This window comes from Bombus vancouverensis, chromosome 18 (assembly GCF_051014615.1).
Source record: "Bombus vancouverensis nearcticus chromosome 18, iyBomVanc1_principal, whole genome shotgun sequence".
Taxonomy (NCBI): domain Eukaryota; kingdom Metazoa; phylum Arthropoda; class Insecta; order Hymenoptera; family Apidae; genus Bombus; species Bombus vancouverensis.
Window position 1 is genome coordinate 3,947,780 of NC_134928.1, and position 22,712 is coordinate 3,970,491.

The 22,712-nt window shown below is 27.7% G+C and overlaps 5 protein-coding genes across 14 annotated transcripts; 2 read left to right on the plus strand and 3 right to left on the minus strand.

Moving 5' to 3' along the window:
• The first annotated feature begins 1,316 nt into the window (after positions 1–1,316).
• LOC117160378 (uncharacterized) lies at positions 1,317–4,188 on the plus strand. The gene is made up of 5 exons (XM_033341097.2): positions 1,317–2,397; positions 2,468–2,723; positions 2,813–2,996; positions 3,122–3,288; positions 3,361–4,188. Exons 1-5 carry the CDS (start codon positions 2,294–2,296, stop codon positions 3,502–3,504), a joined length of 855 nt encoding a protein of 284 aa, XP_033196988.1. The 5' UTR covers positions 1,317–2,293; the 3' UTR covers positions 3,505–4,188.
• Dhap-at (dihydroxyacetone phosphate acyltransferase) lies at positions 2,838–6,649 on the minus strand. 2 transcript variants are annotated; one of them, XM_033341088.2, is made up of 8 exons: positions 6,304–6,649; positions 5,843–6,150; positions 5,358–5,768; positions 4,757–5,264; positions 4,384–4,682; positions 4,054–4,307; positions 3,611–3,969; positions 2,838–3,270 (listed from the first exon to the last, which is right to left on the minus strand). In XM_033341088.2, the coding sequence occupies exons 2-7, from the start codon at positions 6,141–6,143 to the stop codon at positions 3,640–3,642; spliced, it is 2,103 nt and encodes a 700-aa protein (XP_033196979.1). In that variant the 5' UTR covers positions 6,144–6,150; positions 6,304–6,649; the 3' UTR covers positions 2,838–3,270; positions 3,611–3,639. The 2 variants fall into 2 exon arrangements, with proteins under 2 accessions (XP_033196979.1, XP_033196980.1); XM_033341089.2 differs by lacking the exon at positions 6,304–6,649 and having other exon boundaries at positions 5,843–6,259.
• A 232-nt stretch (positions 6,650–6,881) lies between these two features.
• Su(var)3-9 (suppressor of variegation 3-9) lies at positions 6,882–18,780 on the plus strand. 5 transcript variants are annotated; one of them, XM_033341093.2, is made up of 9 exons: positions 6,909–7,067; positions 7,672–7,735; positions 7,833–7,943; positions 17,064–17,297; positions 17,382–17,540; positions 17,638–17,867; positions 17,937–18,081; positions 18,179–18,348; positions 18,432–18,780. In XM_033341093.2, the coding sequence occupies exons 1-9, from the start codon at positions 6,996–6,998 to the stop codon at positions 18,666–18,668; spliced, it is 1,422 nt and encodes a 473-aa protein (XP_033196984.1). In that variant the 5' UTR covers positions 6,909–6,995; the 3' UTR covers positions 18,669–18,780. The 5 variants fall into 5 exon arrangements, with proteins under 5 accessions (XP_033196981.1, XP_033196984.1, XP_076482357.1 ...); XM_033341090.2 differs by lacking the exons at positions 17,064–17,297; positions 17,382–17,540; positions 17,638–17,867; ... (1 more) ...; positions 18,179–18,348; positions 18,432–18,780 and adding an exon at positions 13,881–16,506 and having other exon boundaries at positions 6,882–7,067; XM_076626242.1 differs by lacking the exons at positions 6,909–7,067; positions 7,672–7,735; positions 7,833–7,943; ... (4 more) ...; positions 18,179–18,348; positions 18,432–18,780 and adding exons at positions 12,516–12,946; positions 13,729–13,768; positions 13,881–16,627.
• LOC143303987 (uncharacterized) lies at positions 8,259–10,455 on the minus strand. The gene is made up of 4 exons (XM_076626247.1): positions 9,993–10,455; positions 9,721–9,880; positions 9,580–9,638; positions 8,259–9,483 (listed from the first exon to the last, which is right to left on the minus strand). Exons 2-4 carry the CDS (start codon positions 9,723–9,725, stop codon positions 8,708–8,710), a joined length of 840 nt encoding a protein of 279 aa, XP_076482362.1. The 5' UTR covers positions 9,726–9,880; positions 9,993–10,455; the 3' UTR covers positions 8,259–8,707.
• Tsen54 (tRNA splicing endonuclease subunit 54) lies at positions 17,659–22,684 on the minus strand. 5 transcript variants are annotated; one of them, XM_076626237.1, is made up of 6 exons: positions 22,468–22,684; positions 21,902–21,948; positions 21,470–21,809; positions 20,574–21,386; positions 19,330–20,486; positions 17,659–19,261 (listed from the first exon to the last, which is right to left on the minus strand). In XM_076626237.1, the coding sequence occupies exons 2-6, from the start codon at positions 21,940–21,942 to the stop codon at positions 19,120–19,122; spliced, it is 2,493 nt and encodes an 830-aa protein (XP_076482352.1). In that variant the 5' UTR covers positions 21,943–21,948; positions 22,468–22,684; the 3' UTR covers positions 17,659–19,119. The 5 variants fall into 5 exon arrangements, with proteins under 5 accessions (XP_076482352.1, XP_033196976.1, XP_076482351.1 ...); XM_033341085.2 differs by having other exon boundaries at positions 21,902–21,954; XM_076626236.1 differs by having other exon boundaries at positions 21,902–21,967.
• Between the last annotated feature and the right edge of the window lie 28 nt (positions 22,685–22,712).

The window sequence follows — 22,712 nt, forward strand, 5'->3', positions numbered from 1 at the left end:
AGATAGATAGATAGATAGATAGATAGATAGATAGAGAGAGAGAGAGAGAGAGAGAATGAGTTAAGAATATTATTATATTACTTCTTAAGAACTCACAGAATTTTTTATGGATTAAATTAATATACACGCGACGTTGTGCTACATGTAATAAATTTACTAATTCGTATTTTTGCTTCAAAGCATCTAAATTTAGACATTAGAAGCTTTAACGTTTATAATTTGTATCAAACCTTTCGAGAACTAATATAAAAAAAACTAAAAATGATCAAGACACGCATAAAGTGATAAAAAGTAAGATTATTGCAAATGTAGTCTCCACTTTTAATCTTCTTCTCTATTAATCATAAAGACAAGAAAAAATTTATAATTAAATAAGTACATTCCAAATAATTACATATTCTGAAACATTTTCTATATAATATTATAACTATAATTATTATTGTGATAAATTTCATACTAGAAAGTAGTGAACAAAATTTTTTAGAACCAGTCGATAATTAACATATACATAATAGAGAAAATTGTAAATTCCAAGTTTTTAATATATTTATTATTTTATTTTATTAATATACAAAGTTGTTTTATATTCTTCTTTGTTTCATTGAAAGTAAAGTACATTCCAAATAGAAAGAGATCTAAATTATATACATACATCTTTTTCGTTTTCAAGCACTGTGTTCATTCCGTTTTTGTTTCATACATGATCAACATAAAAAATGTATAATTTTTAAAAAGTAATTAATTCAAATAGATATAGATTTATTATAAATTTTAAATATTCATTTTGTAGTGGCATATTATTCATTACATTACTAATACAACAACTTTCTTTTTTATTATTTTTTATCATAATATTTCTGCAATTTTTCTAATTATTAATAACAATATAGTAATAAAACAAGCATGATGAAGAATTAGATAAGAAATCATTAAAAGAAATCACGAAAGAAATAATTTTCTTTAACTCTAGAAATCAAATGTGAAGAAATGTAATCTCTTATTTCTTAGTCAAATATTTTGTGAAGACTGAGTTGCTTTTGGATAAAAATATTTGAAATTTGTCTAAAAATGTTGTTTTTACTCGATGTTGCAGTAATATCTTAAATGAAATGTTATTATATATAAAATATTATATTTAAGCGAACCATTTTTTACAGTACTTTTATATTACATTTTATTATGATATAATATATAAATATTACTTTAATCATATGTTAGTTAATTAACAGAATCTCATATGTATAATTTATTTGCAAAATACTTAATTATTTTATATTTCAAGTTATATTTTTCTATATTAATATGACATTAAATGCATTATTGTACATGATATATGGCCTATATTTCTGAAAATTTATTTAAAAATCACTTTAATTACATAATGAGTGGAATATGTTTATTGCTATGTCCATCTTTTTATTATAAAACATTTATTATAATTTTAATAAAATTCTACATTAAATTAATCAATATTGAAATAATGAGTCTAAATCTAGATATAAACACAGCAGTTATTATAATCTTAATTACATACAAAGATTTGTGCAATATCAGTAGATGTTGCTATACCTAAAACAATCTGTATATGATTTGTTAGATTGGTAATTGTTTCATATATAATATCATGTATTTATAACACGTTTCTAAATTAATTGTTTGTACATATTAAATCTATTTGAATTTTTTTATTACTTAAAGTTTTATAAAAACATTAAATTTTATAATAACTAACAACTTGTATTTTGTTCAAGCTATGTTTATAATATTATTTACAATTACATAATTAACAAACAAAAGTACTTAAAAGACAGCAACATTATAATAAATAGATTTTAAGAAAAATTAACAAATTTTCATAAAAAAGTATAAAATGTTGTCATTATTGTACTTACCATGATAATGAGAATAAATAAATTATTAATGGTAACAGATTTTTAATGTTTTGTATATATTTTCATTAAACAATTTTTTCAAACAAAAACTTTATATATGAGAATTTGTAAGAATACTTTAAATAATTGATGTCATTACGTCGTAAATCTAATCTTTGTCCTCGTTAAATCTAACAGAACTCCTAGCTGAAATAATAACATCCTGATTCCTGTCACACCATGTATGCAAGTATATCTTCAGTTAGTTCTTGTATCACTTGAAGAAACAACATGATATCTGTTTATTCATTTTATTTAGTGAATATGAATATGTGCGATAAATTAATTATTATTGTGTGATATTGTTAAACATATATATGTATAAATATTATTGTAAAGGTTGCATACTTTAATCAATTACAATGTTCGTAACTAGTATATTAATACTGAAAATATTATTATTGAACAGTAGTTTGGCAGAATGGATAGATATGCCTCAATTTTCTAGTGAAAAAAAGATATATAGGTATGTATAACATCATATTAAATAGCATCAATTTTACTTTATCAGATATTTTTACATTTCTTATTCATAGAACACCTACAATAAAACAAGATTATTTTTATAAATTTGCTCAAAAAAATGTGGAAAATCAGTTCCATTATACATATGAAGATATTACTTATAAGGATGCAAAAACAAAACAAACAGCAGTTAATGAAAGTGGAAAATACAATTTCCATAATATGGAAAATAATATCAAAAAAGAATCAACTGTTTTTGATCAAGAAAATGTGTTTGTATCTAATCCAAAAAAATACAATGATACAGCAGTTCCTTCAATGACCAAGGTAATTACACTATTACATTTGAAGCTTTCTGTATAATGTTTGATTTTGAGAAACAATTAGTAATCGAAAGTTTTATTTTTACGATATAGGAACGGGAAAGAAATAAGCAGTACCTAAATGAATCTTTTACTTTTAATGATGCAGGACTATTGAACTACCTTCCAGTAGATATACTTAGAAGTGTTCATTATACTTTAAAATCTCAACCAACATCAATTGATGGAAAAATTCAATTTTTAAGAACATTCGAAAATACATTAATGGTTGAAATAGGTAACAATAAATAACGATAACAATGACACAATAACTGAGATCAAAAAATTAATTGATGTATATGACATGTCAATGAGTAATTTTTAAAATATTTTCCAAAAAAGTATATTTAATAATGTTTTCAGAATCCCAACTTGCAGGAAGTATAACGGTTGCTCGCAAAAGAAGGGGTACTGAACATTATGATCACAGTTATGATCATGAGCATGCAGCTGGATTTCCCTCCATAGAAGGTGCACTTATGGCTATTTCATTTCTCACGTTTGCTGTGTATCTGGTTAGATTAGTCATGGTAATTAGTTATTTGTAATATCTATTATGTTATATACATATAACTAATGATTCATATAATAATTTTTTTCAGCTTTTATTCAGAAATATGAATAATTCTGCATCAACTACTACAGCTACCTTACTTCTTGGCAGAAGAAAAAAATCGATAGACAAATTTGACGATGATGCGATAATTATTCTTAAAAATTTATATAACTTTTCTTCTAAATTTTAATATAAAAAGAAAGTTACATACTAATTAAACAAATATCTTTAGCATTAACTATATTAAAATCTTCATAATCAAATCTCTATGTAACGTAAGCTGCTTTAATACATACCTTCTCAACTTTCTTCTGTATACTCTGTTTTACAATTTAGCAGAAACAGGTGGTGGTAATATAGGCAGTAATACTGCATTAAGATATGAACCTAATGGTCGTTTTAATGAAAGATTTTGCAACTGTGCAAGAATTTGTGTTATTTTGACTTTATCTACTTGGTATGCATTTCGTTTCTCATGAGGTACTAAAATATCTTGTGTTATGAGATTAGATATTGTACTATTAATTAAGTCGATTGATAAAGAATAGGGATGTTGTCCCCATTGCCGCTCTTCAAGAAATGCTTTTTCTATTTCTTTCTGTGCTTCAGTCAAAACTGCTTGTATCGTTATACAATTTGATTTTGATTCATCCCACTGTAAATGAAAACAGATTTTCTTCGTATATATATTAAAAAGATAACAAATGTAAAATAGTACGCAAATATTATTGAATTTTACCTCAAATAGGACAAGACATGTAACATATATTGTATCTATAAATGGTAGTATTACATTATAAAGGAGAGAGCATACTTTGGTATCTTCTCTTTGTATATATGTATTGTTCTGAATACTTATATAATTTTGTTTTAATAGCGAATTTAATGTTTCCTCCCATTCAGATTTTATTATAGATTCATCTTCTATTAAAGGCATTACAAATTCCGTAGTCAGTAGCCTTCTTAATAATACGTATCGTTTAAATGCATTTCCTACAAATAATGCAATAACATACCAATTTTGTTTGGTTTTTATATGTAACATGCTGTATGTATAAAATAATATTACCAAGTTCACTTCCTTCTATTCCCATTGCAACAGTAATAATAGCTGGTTTTATTAGAAAAGATAAAGCTGGATTTAGATAAATTGAAATATTAATGACAGGCACAGCTATTCTCATAGTTCTTTCTAATAAGGTATGGCTTTTAACACGAATATTACTTCCCAGTTTTGCTGTTCTGTGTCTCTCTTTGAGTCTCAAAATTTGTGATGCATCAAATATAAGTAATTCTTCATGGCACTTTAAACTATTTAATATTTCTTGCTCCACGTTGCTTACATTTTGATTATTTGTATCAAATGATCTGTACGAACTTTTTTCTATAATACTAATATCTACATACTATATTAAGTCCTATTAGTATTTTTTGAAACTTACCTTCCTATATATATTGTAGCATTGAATACTTGTAAAAGCTTTTTACACCATAGATAATCACTGATTAAATAATTTAATGTATATGGATTATCTGGATGTACTTGACTTCTTTCATTAAATAATAAAGTAATTAAATTAAAAGGCATGAGTATTGTATTTTTTTTATGTGAATCTATTATACAATAGGCTAAGTTTTTAACAACAGATATCGGTAATTTTGCATAAGGTGATAATACTTTTGCTTTGCGGTGTTCCATAGTTAAAAATTGGCATGCAGAAATAGGTTCACCAACATTAAAAACAACAGATCCATAAGCATATGATTTTTGTAAAATAAATAGAGATTGAAATAAACCAGCAGTAGATTCTTTTGGTTTTGGCACTCCCAAAAGCTCATATGCAAATAACAATTCTTCTAGTGGTCGTTCATAGTTAATACTAATAGGTATAAAATATATATCAGGTACACTGCCTTCTAATAAACTCTCCAAAATAGTTGACAAAAGACCTTGAAATGAAACCATCTTTATATTATGTTTTCATTAAATATTAATTATATCAAAAAGTCATATTAGAATTAGTCATATTAATTTTAACACACCGAACTTTGGTACGATGCTTTTTAAACTTCTACTTCGAGTGCCTTCAATGAAAAATTCAATTGCTCTGTCACTATGTTTTACTAGGGACATTACATACGCATTAAATATTCTTTTATATAATAAATCATTAGAAAAACTGCGCCGCATATAAAAAGCTCCCGATTTTCTTAATAATTCTCCTATTATGTACATGTGATAAAAATCCATTCCACTTGCAATGTTTGGAAGGGCCATATCGTAGGAGAATAAAATATATGATAATAATACAAAATCTAAGTAACTTCTATGAGAAGGTGCATAAACATATTGTACTTGAGAAATTTGCATTTCTTTTTTCATCTTATATATTGATTTCTCATTAATATAAATGCTCATAAAAATTCTTTTAAGAACTTTTGTAATAATTAAACCTGAAATTGAAGCATTACTTATAATTCCAGAAAATAAAGATATTATAATTTAAAATAAAAGACTTTAATTTTACCCATGAAACGAACACTGGGCAAATGTGCTTTATTAGCCATTTCATTTATTATTTTATAAGCTTCTTGGTTAACTTTTTTGATATCTGTTTCGAGTATTGCAGCCAAAGAAATAATTGCTAGCTTAACTTTTTCATCATTTAAAACTGCCTGTATTATTTCATTTCTGGAGTATTTAGATTCTAATGGAAGTTTGTGTGGTGATAATGGATCCATTGACCGAGAAACCCACAAAATATCATAATCTTTTCGTCTTGCAAGCAATAAATCCACAAATTCTGGATATTGTTCCATTTTGAACATGAAATATCTGCAACAAATTTATTCTTTTTTAAATTCGTTTACCACGTTAGGAATATTTTATCAGGAGGATGACCAGTATTTAATTCAATAATGAATAATTAATATGCATTGATTCTCAATTTAAGTGACATTTAATTATTTAAATTTTATTCGTACGTACATGCACTATGTACTATCGATCGTATTATGATTTGTTCGATTAATTACACCTCTTCTTCAAACATTCTACTTCTTTCTCTTAAACTTTCATGATAAAATTCTGCATTTTTTAATTAATATTTTTATTTACAATTATGGTGTACTAAAAGCTATTATTCGAAATACAAGTTTAATTGTTATTTGTATTATTTCACCGGTCGTAACTGAACTAATAACTTTATTTTATATACTTTTTAAAAGGTCCTAATTATTCCTTGTTGCTCAAAAAGATAACGTATTTTTTATTTTTTTTTCTTTTAATAAGTAAAATAGTTCAAAATCAACATGACAAAAATGATTAAAACTTTTATATTTCTCATATTATTATTTTAAGTATTTTATACATTCAATAATTATATTATATTTTAACACTGCAAGTAAATATTATGAAATGTAACATTTTATATATTCTAAATTTAATATTTAAAAATTAATGTACATAATATAAGAGAGATAATATAAAATCGACAAGCCGAGGAAATCTATGTTCCACGTTAATTCGAAGTATTTCCACTTGGCGTTGCTTCCGCTCTCTTGGCATTTTTACTTTTACCGACTAGTAGTCTATGTATATTCTTGATTTTAAATGAGCTATTGCCTTTTTTGAAGTGTCCCTCGCGTGGTTTACGTGTTAATAAAGGTGATTCAGTGATTATGGGTGGTGAAGAAGGTTTAGGAGTGACTACAGGTCAACCAAATCTTTATAAACAAGATCTCTCGAAGCTTGTGAGTAATAAATATATAATTATATCTTCATAATCTAACAAGCTTTCATTATGTTATATATAACCTTAATTCATATATTGTTAGCATACTATAATAATCTCTTTTTCCGTTGCATTAAATAAAAATGTTCACTGACAAAAATGTTGAGAAATACAATATTAATTTTTAAAAACTACATATTATTTGAAAAATTTCTTTTATTATTGAAATATTTTGTTTTATCAATCGTTGATGACATCTAGGATTTATATACATCATATTATCACATAACAATTTATAAATATATTGTTTTTTGCTGAATTATATGCTTTTATATTTATATTAACAATGTCAACATATGATTTTGTTACTAATAAGAATTTATCATCAGTTTTTGTTTTGCATTTTCATAAAAATTAATGTTTGTAATATAAGTTTTATAGACTACAAAAACATAGTACGTTTACAATTTTGTAAAAGTACATTTTTATAAATTTATTTCATAGAAATAAAATGTAACATACATTTTTTTGTTCTAATTTGTTGCCTTCTTTATAAGTAAGTTCTTACATTGGCAATATTTTACTATCTTAATATCAAAGTGTATAAAATTCTTGTTATTTAGGATGTCAGCAAATTAACTGCACTATCTCGCGAGGTTATTAGTAGACAAGCAACAATTAATATTGGTAAATATAATCTTTCTATGGCTATAAAGATACATATAAAACATACTGCACAAAAACAATTTTTTAGACATATATAAATTTGAAATCTTATGTGTAGGTACCATTGGTCATGTAGCACATGGAAAGTCTACAATTGTAAAAGCTATATCGGGAGTGCAGACTGTTCGTTTTAAAAATGAATTAGAAAGGAACATTACTATTAAACTTGGTAAGTAGATGCAAGTCTTATATAAAATTGACACATTGTTGTGAGATATGTATGTCCTCCACTAGCTAAGTTATTATAATATTTTTTACATAAAACCAACATTAATTCAGATCAATACTGAAACAGAATTGTTTTTAACAATATATTTCTTATTTATGTTTAAAAAATATTATATATTGCTTTTAATATAACAATGAAAAGTGTAATACATATGTACAAAGTAAAAGAAAATAATTTTTTTTATAAATATAAAAGACATTAATTTTAAGAAAATTAAAATATCATATACTATATTATTTATTTATTTATTATTACTTAGTCTGTGCCTTTCAGCTTTGGACAAGCTTTCGGTTTTACATCTCGTTTACCTATTTCGCTTCTTATATATCTACCTCCCTTCTTATCCACTCTATTATATTGCACTCCCTTAATTATTCTGTCTCTAAAACTGCAGCAACTTTTGGGCTTTTGCCTCCTTGCTGTGCTTCCTTATTGTCGTTCCTCCCCATCTTGTATTGCCCTTCTCTTCTCCATTATTGTTTTTAGTTCTGTTAGTCCTTCTCCAGTCTCATTTAGTATTTTTTCTGTGTCCTTTGGTCCTCCCATTATTTCACATTCTTCTATTACATGTCTCAGGTCTTCTTCTTTTCTTCTACATAGCCTGCATCTCTTTTCTCCCTCTTCTTTCCAGTCCCCTGCTTTGGTCTCATTTCCATATTTGAATCTTGCCAATATTTTTCTGTCCTTCCACTTCATCCTCCCTTCTAAGTACTTTGGTAATTCTTCTTTGGCGATATTTCTGTAATGTATATTATATTTGATTCCCTTATCCTTTTCTCCCTCTCTTCTGCTTCTCTCTTTCTTCTTTCTTCTATAATTTGGTCTACTGTCATCCTTCCTTGCTCTTCTCTTGCTTCCATCTGTGTCCCTTCATTTTTCACATCTTCTAGTCTCTTCTTTCTCCTTCTTGCTCTTTTCCCTTCTTGACCATTTCCCCAGTTTCTCTCTCTTTCCTTTATGCACTCCTTTACTAGTTCCTTTTTTGATTCTATGGCTTTCCCTTCATACCTTGCTGCTCTTCTTAATGCTTTTTCTTTGATTTCTGTTAGCTTCCATTCTTCTACCAATATATAATTTGGTGTTGTCATATCTAAACCTAAGATCAATTTCACATATCTTCTTTGTATTCTATCCAGTCTTTCTTCCATGTTCCAGCCCCATACCTCTGTTCCAAACAGTGCCACGCTCTCTACCAGTGCTCTAACCATCTTCATTCTCCTCTTGTAGTCCTGTTTGAAAATCCGTTCTCCCACGCTCCATGTTTTCTTCGTTGCTATTGTTGCTCTCTTTTTCCTGTCTTGTATGTGTTTCTCATGACTGCCGTTTTTCTGTAGTATGTACCCTAAGTATCTTAACTCGTCCACTTTTTCTAATTCTCGCTCTCCCCATTTCCATTTTCTTTGTCTTCTCTTGTTCTTTCTTTTTTCAAAAACTACTATGTCTACTTGGTCTTTTCCGTGCTCAGTTCCAATTCGGTTTCCTTTAAAATTTTTTTGAATCTCTTTAGCATTTCCTTTAGCTCCTCTTCTTTATCCGCCATCAGCACAATATTGTCTGCATATGTCAATGACCATACCTTTCTTTCTCCTTCCACTATTCCCCTGGCTTGTCCTTTCCTTATCTCTTCTTCCAGTCCTGTCACATAGATTTTGAATAATGTTGGGCTCAACGGGCACCCTTGTTTGACTCCCCTCACTGTCCAAAATTCTTTTCTCACCACATTCTTTGTTTCTGCGTACAGCTCTTTTATCCTTCAAATTAGTTTTTCACTAATCCCCATTTTTCTCATTTTCTCCTCCAATTTCTCTCTATTTAGCCTTGAATGCTGCTTTTAAGTCCGCAAAGCAGGTATATAGTTTCCCTTTTTCTCTACTCAACTGTAAAATATCATACACATTACTAACTATATAATTGATTTTTAAATGATTAATACAAGAAAAAGATAGATTATTACTAATGCCAAAAATATTCAAAATTATCAATATTTACATTTCAATATATATATTGGAGATGTAGGAATAATGGGCCTTTCTTTTGGAATTTTGGGAAGATTCCCAATACTTTGGTCTAAACTGTTTGTTATAGCTGTTCATTATAGAATTATGACAGTGGGCTTGTGGTTGAGGTGACACAACTAGTCACTGAACGTAGCCACGGTCACGGGATGAACGTTTTACTTAACAGTAGAAGTACCAATATTGAGGGACACACGTTGTATTAACAAACAAGTCCCGAGGCAGGAGCAATGACGACTCTACGCGAGTCTGCCTAGTAACGGCGCCTGGAATTTTGTTGATAACCCTGATCAATACGCAATTGACAAGTGTGATCGTGTCAGTCTTTTATTCTTATGATCATCTTGGAGAATTTACACACGTCAGTCTGTCAGCCTGAAAGATACCGTATGTCACAGCTAACATCATTTTGAGTATCAACACATATCCAATTGTATAAAGAGTTATCCCATTGACCGTGGATTCGTTTAAACCTAAGAACATTATCTTTACTTTAAGAGTGTCTTATAATCACGTTTAATTGTTAAACCCTGTTAAATCAACTCTTGTACATATCACTGTAAATATAAACCTCTTTGAACAATTACAATGACTCGTCCTAATGAAGATACGCAACGTGCCCCAAGAACCAATGCCAACCCGACAAACCCGACATATATAATAAAAACTGTGTAAAGTCAAAACATAGATTTAATACAGTGACTCCCAAAAATATTTGGATGATTACTATGATAATATTACAATATGACTAACTTCATGGCTTGATATTTAAGTTATTTATAAGGCAATCGCCCTGGTTAGTTTTTTAATAACAGATCATTTATTATTATTAATAAGAATTATTTTTATCATTTATTTAATATAATTCACTATCACAAAATAATTTTAATACCTCATGATGAGAAACCACTTTATTTTAGAACACGTTTTAATCTGTTTGACATATTATTTACACTTTTTTTTAAATATTCTACAGTTACATATGACCATTCATTTTCGAGTCATTGTTCTAATTCGACTATTGAAAAAATTGGAGTTTTCCAAATTATTCTATGTAATTCACCTTATGAATGTACTATATATGCATGCTTTAGTCATTGTCCTGATAAAACTTAAAGCTATTATGAATTCCTATTTATTTTCTCTGTCTTTTTTTTTTTTGACATTTTGAACTAAATTGTTTTTACATATGCTTAAGTAAAGATTTTTATCCATAATGTTGTCATCAAGTTTTCAACTTCGTATGATGAAATACAGCCCTGGACTATTACACTAGCTTCCCTATGTTTCACTGTACCTCTTGTATTTTTAAAGTAGAATTTTTTAATCAGTTTTTGCCATACCAAAGTTCTTCCATCAGAATTATAAAGGTTGAATTTGCTTTTGTTAATAAATACTACATCTTTCCACCATGAATCATTCTTAGAAATTAGCTCTTTTATAAAATTGACTTGTTTCTCCCTATTCTCATTCATAAAAAATTGTTTTCTGGCTACTGTTCCATTGTTTCCAGCTTGTCTGATAATTCTTTGAACTGTTCCAATCGAAACGTTTTCGTAGCTTGCTTCTAATACCTCACTAACTATTTTTGGGGCATTTATTTGCGGATTTTCTTTCCCTTTTGAATAATTCTGTTTTTCTCCTTTGTACTTAAGAGACTTAGTCTTCCAGTTTGTGGAATATATTCAATGCGATCCTCGAAATAAAATCGTTGAATGATATCTGCAACAATATTTTTGCTTATATGGAGCATAGCATCAGTTTCACGATAGGTTCTTCCCTTTTTCTGGTGGAAAATTATAAATTGCAGCATGTTGAATGCTGTATTATTTCTTTTGCGACTCATTTTGGACGAGGTCATTTTTACTATTGAGAAATAGAGATTTTTCTGCTTTCTTGGAATATTGGGTTGCCAGAAGGAGATAAACAGATAAATATAAAATATGTCCGAATATTTTTGTGAACTGAAAGTACGGCGTTATTTTCTTCGGCAACTTTTACTATGCAATGTATGTGAATTTACCAAATAAATTATGTTTTCATATTATTAAAAAAATAACCAGGGCGATTGCTTTATAAACAACATAGAACCATAAAATTAGTCATTCTGTAGTGTGTAGTGTACGAATGTTTTTGTGAGTCACTGTATATTATATACATTACTTACTTTAACAATTAGAATAGATAAATTATTAATAAAGGCATATCAATTACAGTTTGTATGAGTGATAGGTTTGAGTTTTTTTTGAGGGAAAAATAAAGTTTAAACAAAATTGTTAACTAGAAAAATATTAATATATTTATACTTAATAATTTTGTAAAAGAACGAATTCTATCTAAAATTATTTTAGGCGTTATTTCCGCTATATTTAAAGAAAATGTTTATATTTAGAAAGAATTACTTCTTGTTCTTCATTGTATTATATTCTTTATCATTATATTATATTCTTTATCATTTCCTACATAGATGGCGCTAATCGTCAAAAAATGTCGCCATTTCATTAAATGTACTTCCGAGTAGCTGAATCAAAAATGTTTTACAACTGATATATTTGAAAATTTAATTCTATTTCTAGTATTATGTAATTATTTAAAATATTATATATTATAATTTGTTTAATTATACGTAATAATAGTAATACTATTTCTTTTATTTCTTCCAAGTTATGTCATTTTTCGTATTTATATTTTATTTAAATTGCTTAGTAAACATATTAAATGAAATATAATTAATTTATTCTCGTAATGATTTTAAAATGCACAATTATCTACATATATTAGCATATAAATGAATTATTTTATTAATAAAGTAAGGTTAAATTTAAGTACAAATACAAAGGATAATAGAACATACTAAAATATTGATATAGCAACATAATTATAATATTCAGTTTGCAATAAAAATTTCACATATAATTTAATACACAAGTAAGTTTTTAATGCACTCTTCATGCATGATTATTTTTAATTGTAATAAATTAAATGTGTGCACTAGTTAGTATATTTCATGCATTACAAAATAAATGATCATATACAATTGAAAGATTTAAATAATTATCGATTAAAGCATACCTTAATAAATTGACTTAAAGTGCCAAAAATTTGTTGATAAAACCAAATTATTTCTGTGATTCAATTTGATATAATAGACAATGTGTGAGTGTGAACATATCTTTGTAATATAATGTATAACTTTAAGGTAAGTATAATTACATTTATTAATCAAATTTTTTATATAAATTTTTAAATTTATACATATATAATTATTATAATATACAATGTACAAATTTATTTATAGTGTAAAGAAATATAATAAAGAGCTAATAATTTCTGTTATATGAAGTTAGTGTTTTATTTATGAAAATCTTAGAAATTGGCTTAAGGTGTTTTAAAACATATTATTATTGTTTTATAATAATTACACCTTACAGTGTAATTGTAAATATAAATACAAAATTAATATTAAGGTGTGCTTTAGTCATTAAGTATATATATTATCTCAGAAAATCAGCTGATTTACCATATTCATATTATAAGATTTAAACATGAATCTTTTTATGTAACCAAGTAATTTAATGGAAACTTGAAGTAATAATTTATAACATTCAAAAATGCTACTATATAATGTGTACATTCTTTTGCATAAACATTGTATAAGTTATATTAATTTTCTTATAATGGCACCAAACATTTTCCTCAATAAATGACAGAGAAGAGCGAAGAGGATTCAAGGGATTCTTGATGTTCAAGGTGATAACGTTAATACTAAGAGAAAGGGGAGAAACAATTATACAAGTTAAACACAAAATATGGGAAAGTGTGACTGGAGAGAATGACATCCTTTAAATGTTTGGCATTACAGACGCTCATGCAGAGGGCAATACCAGAGGGGAACAAGAAGAAAGTCTTGGTTACGCAAGCGAAATGTCTTCTACACCAGAAAAAAGACCAGCTTCTCCAGGATTAGTTCAACCATTGGCCAAACATCGAAAGCTTGATCAAAGATTTGTTTCTTCTGAAAAAAATAATTACAATGATAACTCTTACCATGATGATAAATCAAAGAGCAACAACTTAAACAGTAATAATGTCCATTTAAAAAAAAACCAAGAAGAGAAACAAGTAATCAACGATAGAAGAGATCTGAATTTTTCTGATAATCAAGAAATTAGTACAGAAAATATAAGACTAAGCAAATTAAATGCCAATACCAATATTGAAATGTATCAAATAGACTACAAAAAAAATTTACAAAATATTAGACTGAAGGAGCTCAGAGTTATATTGGAAGATGTAAGATATATGGATATAAAACATGAAAATAAGAAGAGAATGAAAAAGTTACTAATGGAGACTACCCTTTGGGAAGTAGAAAAGATTCTTGCAAAGAAAGAATTAAAAGGAGTGCCAACTTATTTAATCAAATGGAAGAATTGGAATTCACAGTATAACACATGGGAACCGGCGTCGAATTTAGTAAACTGCCCAGATGTTCTAGAAGAGTTTGAAAAGAGTAGATTACAATTGATCGATCGTTTCAAGAAGAAAACAAATTTTTATCCGAACGATAGGGATATTGGAGAATTTTTAAATTATCTTAAGTGTAGAGGAGAGATGATAACATCAATTTCGGTAGAACCAAATACAGTATATATTAATATAACCAAATATTTACATCTAAAGTATGTCAAAAATAGTAAATTGGAGAAAGTTATAAAACATGATATTCTCTGTATGTTAGTCATTGATTTAAGGAAAAAACAGTTAGAATCTTTAGAAGAGTGGGAAAATGAAATGAATACTATCACTAAAGGTAAACCATTAATACGGGTGGAGAATGTAATAGACTTGGAAACAGCACCTCGAGACTTCTATTATATAGAAGATTATCTACCTGGTAATGGAGTCATAATACCTGATGATCCACCTATTGGTTGCGAATGCAAGTCTTGTAATTCTAAGACAAACTGTTGCTTTGCCCAGGATAACGGACTATGTCCGTACACCCCGTCATGTAAGATTCGAGTTCCACCTGGAACACCGATATACGAATGTAACAAACGATGCAACTGCGACATGAACTGCTTCAATCGAGTAGTGCAACGTGGCAGCAAGATGAAGTTTTGCATTTTTAGAACTGCCAATGGACGGGGTTGGGGTGTGAAAACATTACAAGCGATTAAAAAAGGTTGTTTTGTCACACAATATGTGGGCGAAGTCATAACAAATGAGGAGGCCGAAAAGCGTGGCAAAGAATACGATGCCGCTGGTAGAACATACTTATTTGATCTTGACTATAATGAGTCTGAAGAAGAATGTCCATATACTGTAGATGCTGCCGTATATGGCAACGTTTCGCATTTCATCAATCATTCCTGCGATCCAAATCTCGCTGTCTATGGTGTTTGGATCAATTGTCTTGATCCGAATCTTCCTAAGCTTGCATTGTTTGCATTGAGAGATATTAAACAAAACGAAGAAATTACCTTCGATTACATGTGTCAATCATCAAAGAATAGTGAAAATTCTATAAAGCAAAATATGTCGATGAAAGAGAATTTAAATATATATATGAACACAGAATTTCAAGAGGAGTTAGAACTACGTCCAGAGACACCAGAATCAGACTTGTCGAACATTAGAACCTTATGCAAATGTGGCGCTCAAAGTTGTAGACGATACTTGTTTTGAATAACTGTTCACAAATTTATTATACTAACAGCATTATAAACATGTAGTTTTTATCAGTTTGATAATCGTGCGAGAAACTAAATAGATTAAATACTATGTTACTAGAATCGAATTGAATTTCAGCTATTTCTCTATTCATTTAATTATTAAACAATAGATTATATACTTACTTACAAAATAGTTAAAATACTTAGGAAACGTTTGATAAAGTTTTTACAATTTTATATAATTTGTTAGAAATAATTATAGTTGAATTGTATTACATGTTACAGTTAATATCTTTCTCTTTACTGTCACAAATTATTCAAAATGACAAAACGGGAGTGACAAATTTTACTGTTTTCGATTATTTATATGAATGTTATCATAAACTTAATATCACAATATGTAATGCATTATATCACATAATATAAAATGTTTATGATTAAATGCTCGTAATTTTAATATAAATAATCATTAGAAACCTCTATATATAATAATATTCACATAAAAAGAATCGTTTCATGTTAAGAATGTTATGTAGTATAGTTTAAAAATAAGAAGTTATTTTTGGTAAACAAATGAAATATTACCAGTAAAAGTAACTTGAAGTGGTATAATAATAAAATAAATTACTTTAGACACATAGACACTTAGTCATAGGATTGCAAATCATGAATATCAAAAACTTAACATTTATTTTTCATATATGATCTATTGTATGTGTATAGAATACATACAATATATTTTCATTTGATGTTTCTATGAAACTATAATATTATATTAAAATCATTTTGCTAAAAGTGCACCATTTAAGTTGAAATTATAAAAAATATTTGTAGTAAAAATAAACTTTCAATGTGTAAATTATTGTAATACAATTTCATGTATGTCAAATTCTTACAATAATTTTAAATTCTAATTAATAGTAATATAATAACATTCCCACGTATACAAACATTGATTGTTAAATATATTAACAATTAAAATAATTTATATAACTCAAAAAAATGAAATAAAGAATTAAATAAAAACTTATATTTCGTTATAAAAAAATAATTTTATTGAATTTTGAAATTATTATAAGACTATTGGCTTTTGTTTAATTGTCGTATTAATATTTTGAATTCATATAAAATAAATATTCTCGCAACAATTTTAAAATTATTTAAAAGTATATATAAAAAAATGTTTCGTTGAATGTAAACAAATAAATTCATATTATTATATTAGTAATTTATCTATTTTTATATCCTATAATTAATTTTGATTTTACCTATTCATTAATCAGGACAAAATTTATAGGAATATAGAATTAGAGCAAATCTATTTAAATAAAATAATATCACGAATATTTTTAATTGGCTCATTTCAGGATACGCGAATGCAAAGATTTATAAGTGTGATAATGAAAAATGTCCAAGACCAGGATGTTACATATCCGGAGGTTCAAGCAAAGACGATTCATTCCCTTGTTTACGTCCAGTTTGTTCTGGACGATTTCAACTTGTACGTCATGTATCCTTCGTTGACTGTCCAGGACACGATATCCTTATGGCAACTATGCTGAACGGTGCTGCTGTCATGGATGCAGCTTTGCTCTTAATTGGTACATAGTTAAATTCTTTTATATTATTGTATCTGGAATGATAGTTATTTGAAATATTGAAATTAATAAATATTTATTTTGTAGCCGGTAATGAGTCGTGTCCCCAGCCTCAAACATCAGAACATTTGGCTGCCATTGAAATTATGAAATTGAAACATATTGTAATTCTGCAAAATAAGATAGATTTAGTAAAGGAAGCACAAGCAAAGGAACAGTATGAGCAAATTTTGAAATTCGTACAGGGTATTTTAATCTTGATAACAATTCTATAATGAATTTACACGAATTGTTATTGATATGCATATATAATATTAAAAACATGATCTTTTCTCTAAATTAGGTACAGTAGCTGAAGGAGCGCCCGTAATACCAATTTCTGCACAACTCAAGTATAATATTGAAGTCTTGTGCGAATATATTACGAAAAAAATTCCAGTACCTTTAAGAGATTTCACTTCGGAACCGAGATTAATTGTAATTCGGTCGTTTGACGTAAATAAACCTGGTTGTGAAGTAGATGATCTGAAAGGCGGCGTTGCTGGTGGAAGTATTTTAAGAGGAGTATTAAAAGTACGCTAAAAATACACTTTTGTTATTATGCTTATGTGAATGTAATTTTACGTATTTATTGTTTCCCAGGTGGGTATGGAAATTGAAGTTCGTCCTGGACTGGTTTCTAAAGACAGTGAAGGAAAACTGACCTGTCGACCCATATTTTCGCGGATAGTATCATTATTTGCTGAGCAGAATGAACTTCAATTTGCTGTTCCAGGTGGTCTCATAGGTAAGTAAGAGCAAATACCATAAAAGAAAAAAAAACAAATTGGACAAAATATAAATCATAAAAGAAATTTGGTAATATTTGAAAAATAAATTTTAAGGTGTCGGAACAAAAATCGAACCAACATTATGCCGTGCTGATCGTTTAGTGGGGCAAATTTTAGGAGCTGTAGGAGCTCTACCTAAAATATTTATCGAACTCGAAATATCATATTATCTTCTTAAGCGATTGTTAGGTGTGAGAACTGAGGGTGATAAGAAAGGTGCAAGGGTAAATATATTATGTGGAGATGTTATAATCAGATTTTTTTTAGTATATTTCTATTGTAATTATAAAGTATTTTTTTATAATAGGTACCAAAATTATCGAGAAATGAGGTGCTATTAGTAAATATTGGGTCATTAAGCACTGGAGGTCGTGTATTAGCCACTCGTGCTGATTTAGCTAAAATCAGCTTAACAAATCCTGTATGTACAGAAATTGACGAAAAAATTGCGTTGTCGCGTCGTGTTGAAAAACATTGGCGTTTGATTGGTTGGGGTCAAATTTGTGGCGGACAAACAATAGAACCAGTTATAGACCGAAAATAATTCCACGAATATCACAAGATAACAAAAATTTAATATAAAAAACAAATTGAAAATAATTTCTACAACATAGTGTTGTTCGAAATGTTTATAATAAAGTACGAAGTACATATAATTTGTGTGTTATTTAATGCATTTTGCTTACTATTCTTATCCTGAACATAAGTAATATATAAAATCGATAGAAATGTTTTATAAAGCTTTTATAAAGCTTAAATAAATGTTTTATAAAGTTTTTATAAAGCATTTTCTTTATCACAAATTTTATTTGTTTATTTTGTTCATTTGTTTATTTGTTTATTTGTTTATTTATATTTATCTTTCAACCAATTTTTGGATGTCATAAATAGATACTTGATAGTTAATTGAGTTTTTTTGTGTTCAACTATTCTTTATTGTACATAAAAATAAATAGAAAAGAATTAAATATTGCGTATGAAATATTGTATTTGAATTATGTTAGATTAGGTATAGATATAAATCCTGGTTGAATATATGAAATTGACATTGAAACACAGGCTAATAGTATTGGTGAAGTGCCTGCATCTTGCATTAAACGGTGCAATTCAATTGGTTGTATAAATGAATCATCTTGTCTGAAATAAAAAAAAAACATTATTGTATAAGTTCTACAAAATAAATATAACTAATAAAAATAAATTACTTTATCACAACTACTCTGTAGAATGGAAGACCAGGATCTGCTTTTCTATAGTTTTGTGTATTGGAATAAACATTGTATGATATTTTGTACTTATTCTTTTTTCTTCTTACAATTTTCTCGGATGCAGACTTAATTATTTTAAGTTTACTGAAGACTTCTTCAAGACTATTTGCATTCTTTGATCCAACAAGAGGAGTGCGTAATTGTCCAACTACTTGTACTTCATTACAATCTTCAATTCCCGTATCTTCATCATCGATAGTGATCGTTTTTACTTCGCGCCATTTAGTCTTTAATTCCGACCATGATGACGCTCCTGGCAGTATTTTAAATGAACACTGATAAACTTCATCGTTATGATTTGATGTCATATTTGTGTTTTTATGATAATTTCGTGGCCAATATCTCTGACGAGGTTCTGTAGGTAATACACTTCCAGCTATGCTACAATGTATTGATGTATTTTCCACGATTCTTTGATGACATAATTTTCTTAATGGAAAGAAATTTTGATGAAAATTATGATAAAGCTGGTTTCGAGTAAAAGAATGCCTAGTCACATTGTTACTTATATTTGGCATTGTCAAATTGTTCATTGGCAAAGATGTGAATCTGTTTTGATGAACAGTAGCACTATGATTATCAAGAGCAACAAATACATTTTGAAATGTAGTATTTCTATGATGCCAATATAGATTTTGGCTGTATGTATAAGGTGGTTTATTACTATATACATAGTTGGGACTAAAGTTCCCATGTTGTCTATGTTGCATGGAAAAATAATCTTGCATGAAAACATTGTGCGCATTTGTTGCTAAATTTTGATTAAATGGAGCAATGTTTGTATTTTTTCTAACGTTATTGTTACTTATAGAGATATTATTGCACTGATACATATTTTGACTTTCATTACTTTTTGCATGTTCTAGATTTTGACTAGATCGCAATCTTTTATCTGTTTGCTGTAATTTTTTTAATTTTGCACTTTCATAATGATAGATCGTTTTAACAGGTTTTATACTATGTGGTATGTATGCTCTTGAAACTTTTATTGTAATTGTGGATTGAAATGCAATGTTTGGAATTGAATCTAATAAATCTATTCGTGTTACTGGTTTTGGTATCTCTTGAATTTCATCATCAGAAAGTTCTATCACCTAATTGAAGGAAGAATATAAAAGAGGGAGAAACATTAATATTTTAACACTGTGAATATAACTATTATAAATATCATTATACAATACCTCATGTTTTGATTTCTTTAATTGTGAATTCTTTCTAGGTGGCGAAGATAATGTAGGTTTTCTTGAATTGCACTCAGAATTTTTATAATTAGAATCTAAAATATCAGTAGCTGATAATAGTTTATCTGTTCTTCTAGGTACTAATTTAACGTTGCGTTGTATGCGAGATGCTCGCCAATTTGCTGGTATATTACTTCCTTTGGTACAATCATTCATATTATCTTTGACAACTTTAATACTTCCTAATAAAGTCTCATCTGATATAATTTGCACCTTAGAATTCCGTCTTTTTTTATTTTCATCTATATTTACAGTTTGCAAAGTAATATCCGATCTTTTCCCGTTTTTCATATCCTTTTCGCATTCAACATTTGTAGATTGAGCTTCGATATTTTCTACTGCACAAAGAAGATCATTTATGATTTCAAAGACATTATTTGATATATCTTCATCTTCTGCTAGATCTTGAAAAATCCCTGTAGGAAAATTATTAATATTTGCATCAGTTCTTTTTGGACAACTAGCAGATTTTCCATTCTGTACATCTATATAATCTTTATCTTGTTGTTGAGTATCAGTTCTCCAAAGGCCATTTTCTGGCTCAACAATAACTTTACGTTTTATATTAGAATTTTTATCACTTTTTGTCTTTCTTTCTGAATCATAAACAAAACGTTGTATGCGATAACCATATCGTACTAACTGACTATAAACTCTATATTCCTCTAATGAGCATTCAACATTATCAATTAGAAGTTCATAAGCTTGTTGGATGGACAATGCTACATCATTCCATGTAAGTTCTAAACAATTCTAAAACAGAAAATGTTTTATATTTTCTCTACCATATCAGGAAATAATTTCTGTAAATACATTAGTATTGTATTATAACATACAGCTTCTAGAAGAAACAATGCTTCTTCTGGTATTAAATACAAGGTGCCACTTTTCTCCAAACCAAAACTACTCCAATCTTGACCAGAGTATTTTGTTACTTTAGCTCTTTTCTGTTCAGGCAACCATTCTGCACTAGCTAACTGTGAAATACGATCTACTCTTTCTATAGCTATTAAATTTTTTCTAGTTATAATACCTTTTTCAATTTGCATATTTTGGAGCCAGGAATCATTTGGTTCAAATTGTTTCATTCCAGTTTTTGGAAGAGTTTTAACTGACTTCTCGTATTCATTCCATGCATTAAACTTCAAACCTTTATTTTCTATCAGTTCTTCTGCCCTGAAAAATATTAATGTTTTAAATATATGATATTAATTTCACACGAAAGAAATAAATAAGAGACATTGAAATATTTGTTATAAGATACTCACGTTAACATATTAACAGGTATCTCTGTTATTTCATTTGCCATGATTTTCTGCAACTTCAAAAGAATACTTATATTCAATCAGTCAGTCATATTCTTGGTAAAATTCATTATAATTTATTGCCCGTACATAGAATTATCAAATCTTTAAGTTATCCATGGAACTTCAAAATGGGAAGCTCCGTAAGCAATTCATTATTTAATATTTAAATTTAGAGACATATATATATAAATACTGTTACATATCAATTGTTATTATTCATTCTATTCATGTTTTTGAGTTAAAGCTTAGAAAGCGCATAACAAAACTTAAAATATGCCGGTAAGTTACATTTAATAAAATAAATAAACCATTGGCATATAATGAATTAAGTGCATTTACGTAGTAACGAATAACAAGAGATATATATATCTATATATATATATATACAGACTACGTAAATGCACAATATATGTATATATGTATATATTGCTAGAATAGTTTTCTAGTCAAATTTTATTCTGTGACGATTAAACGAATAAACGATTTATGTAAGGTTACAAAAAATAGGTATTTATATAGGTACTTACGTGTCACACATATGTAACTCTAAGTAGAAAGCAGTCTTTCCTATTGAGGAAGATATTACATTATCTCGTTACTATTGTAAAATTATTTCAGTTTCAATTGTATTACGTTTCATTTTCTAATGTACTTATTTTCACTTTTTCTTAAATACGAAATTAGATTTGAATTACATAGCTGTATAGTTACATCGATTACGCTGTTAAGCATAGTTATCTTTACTTTTAATCCTTTCTTACTATTGGATAAC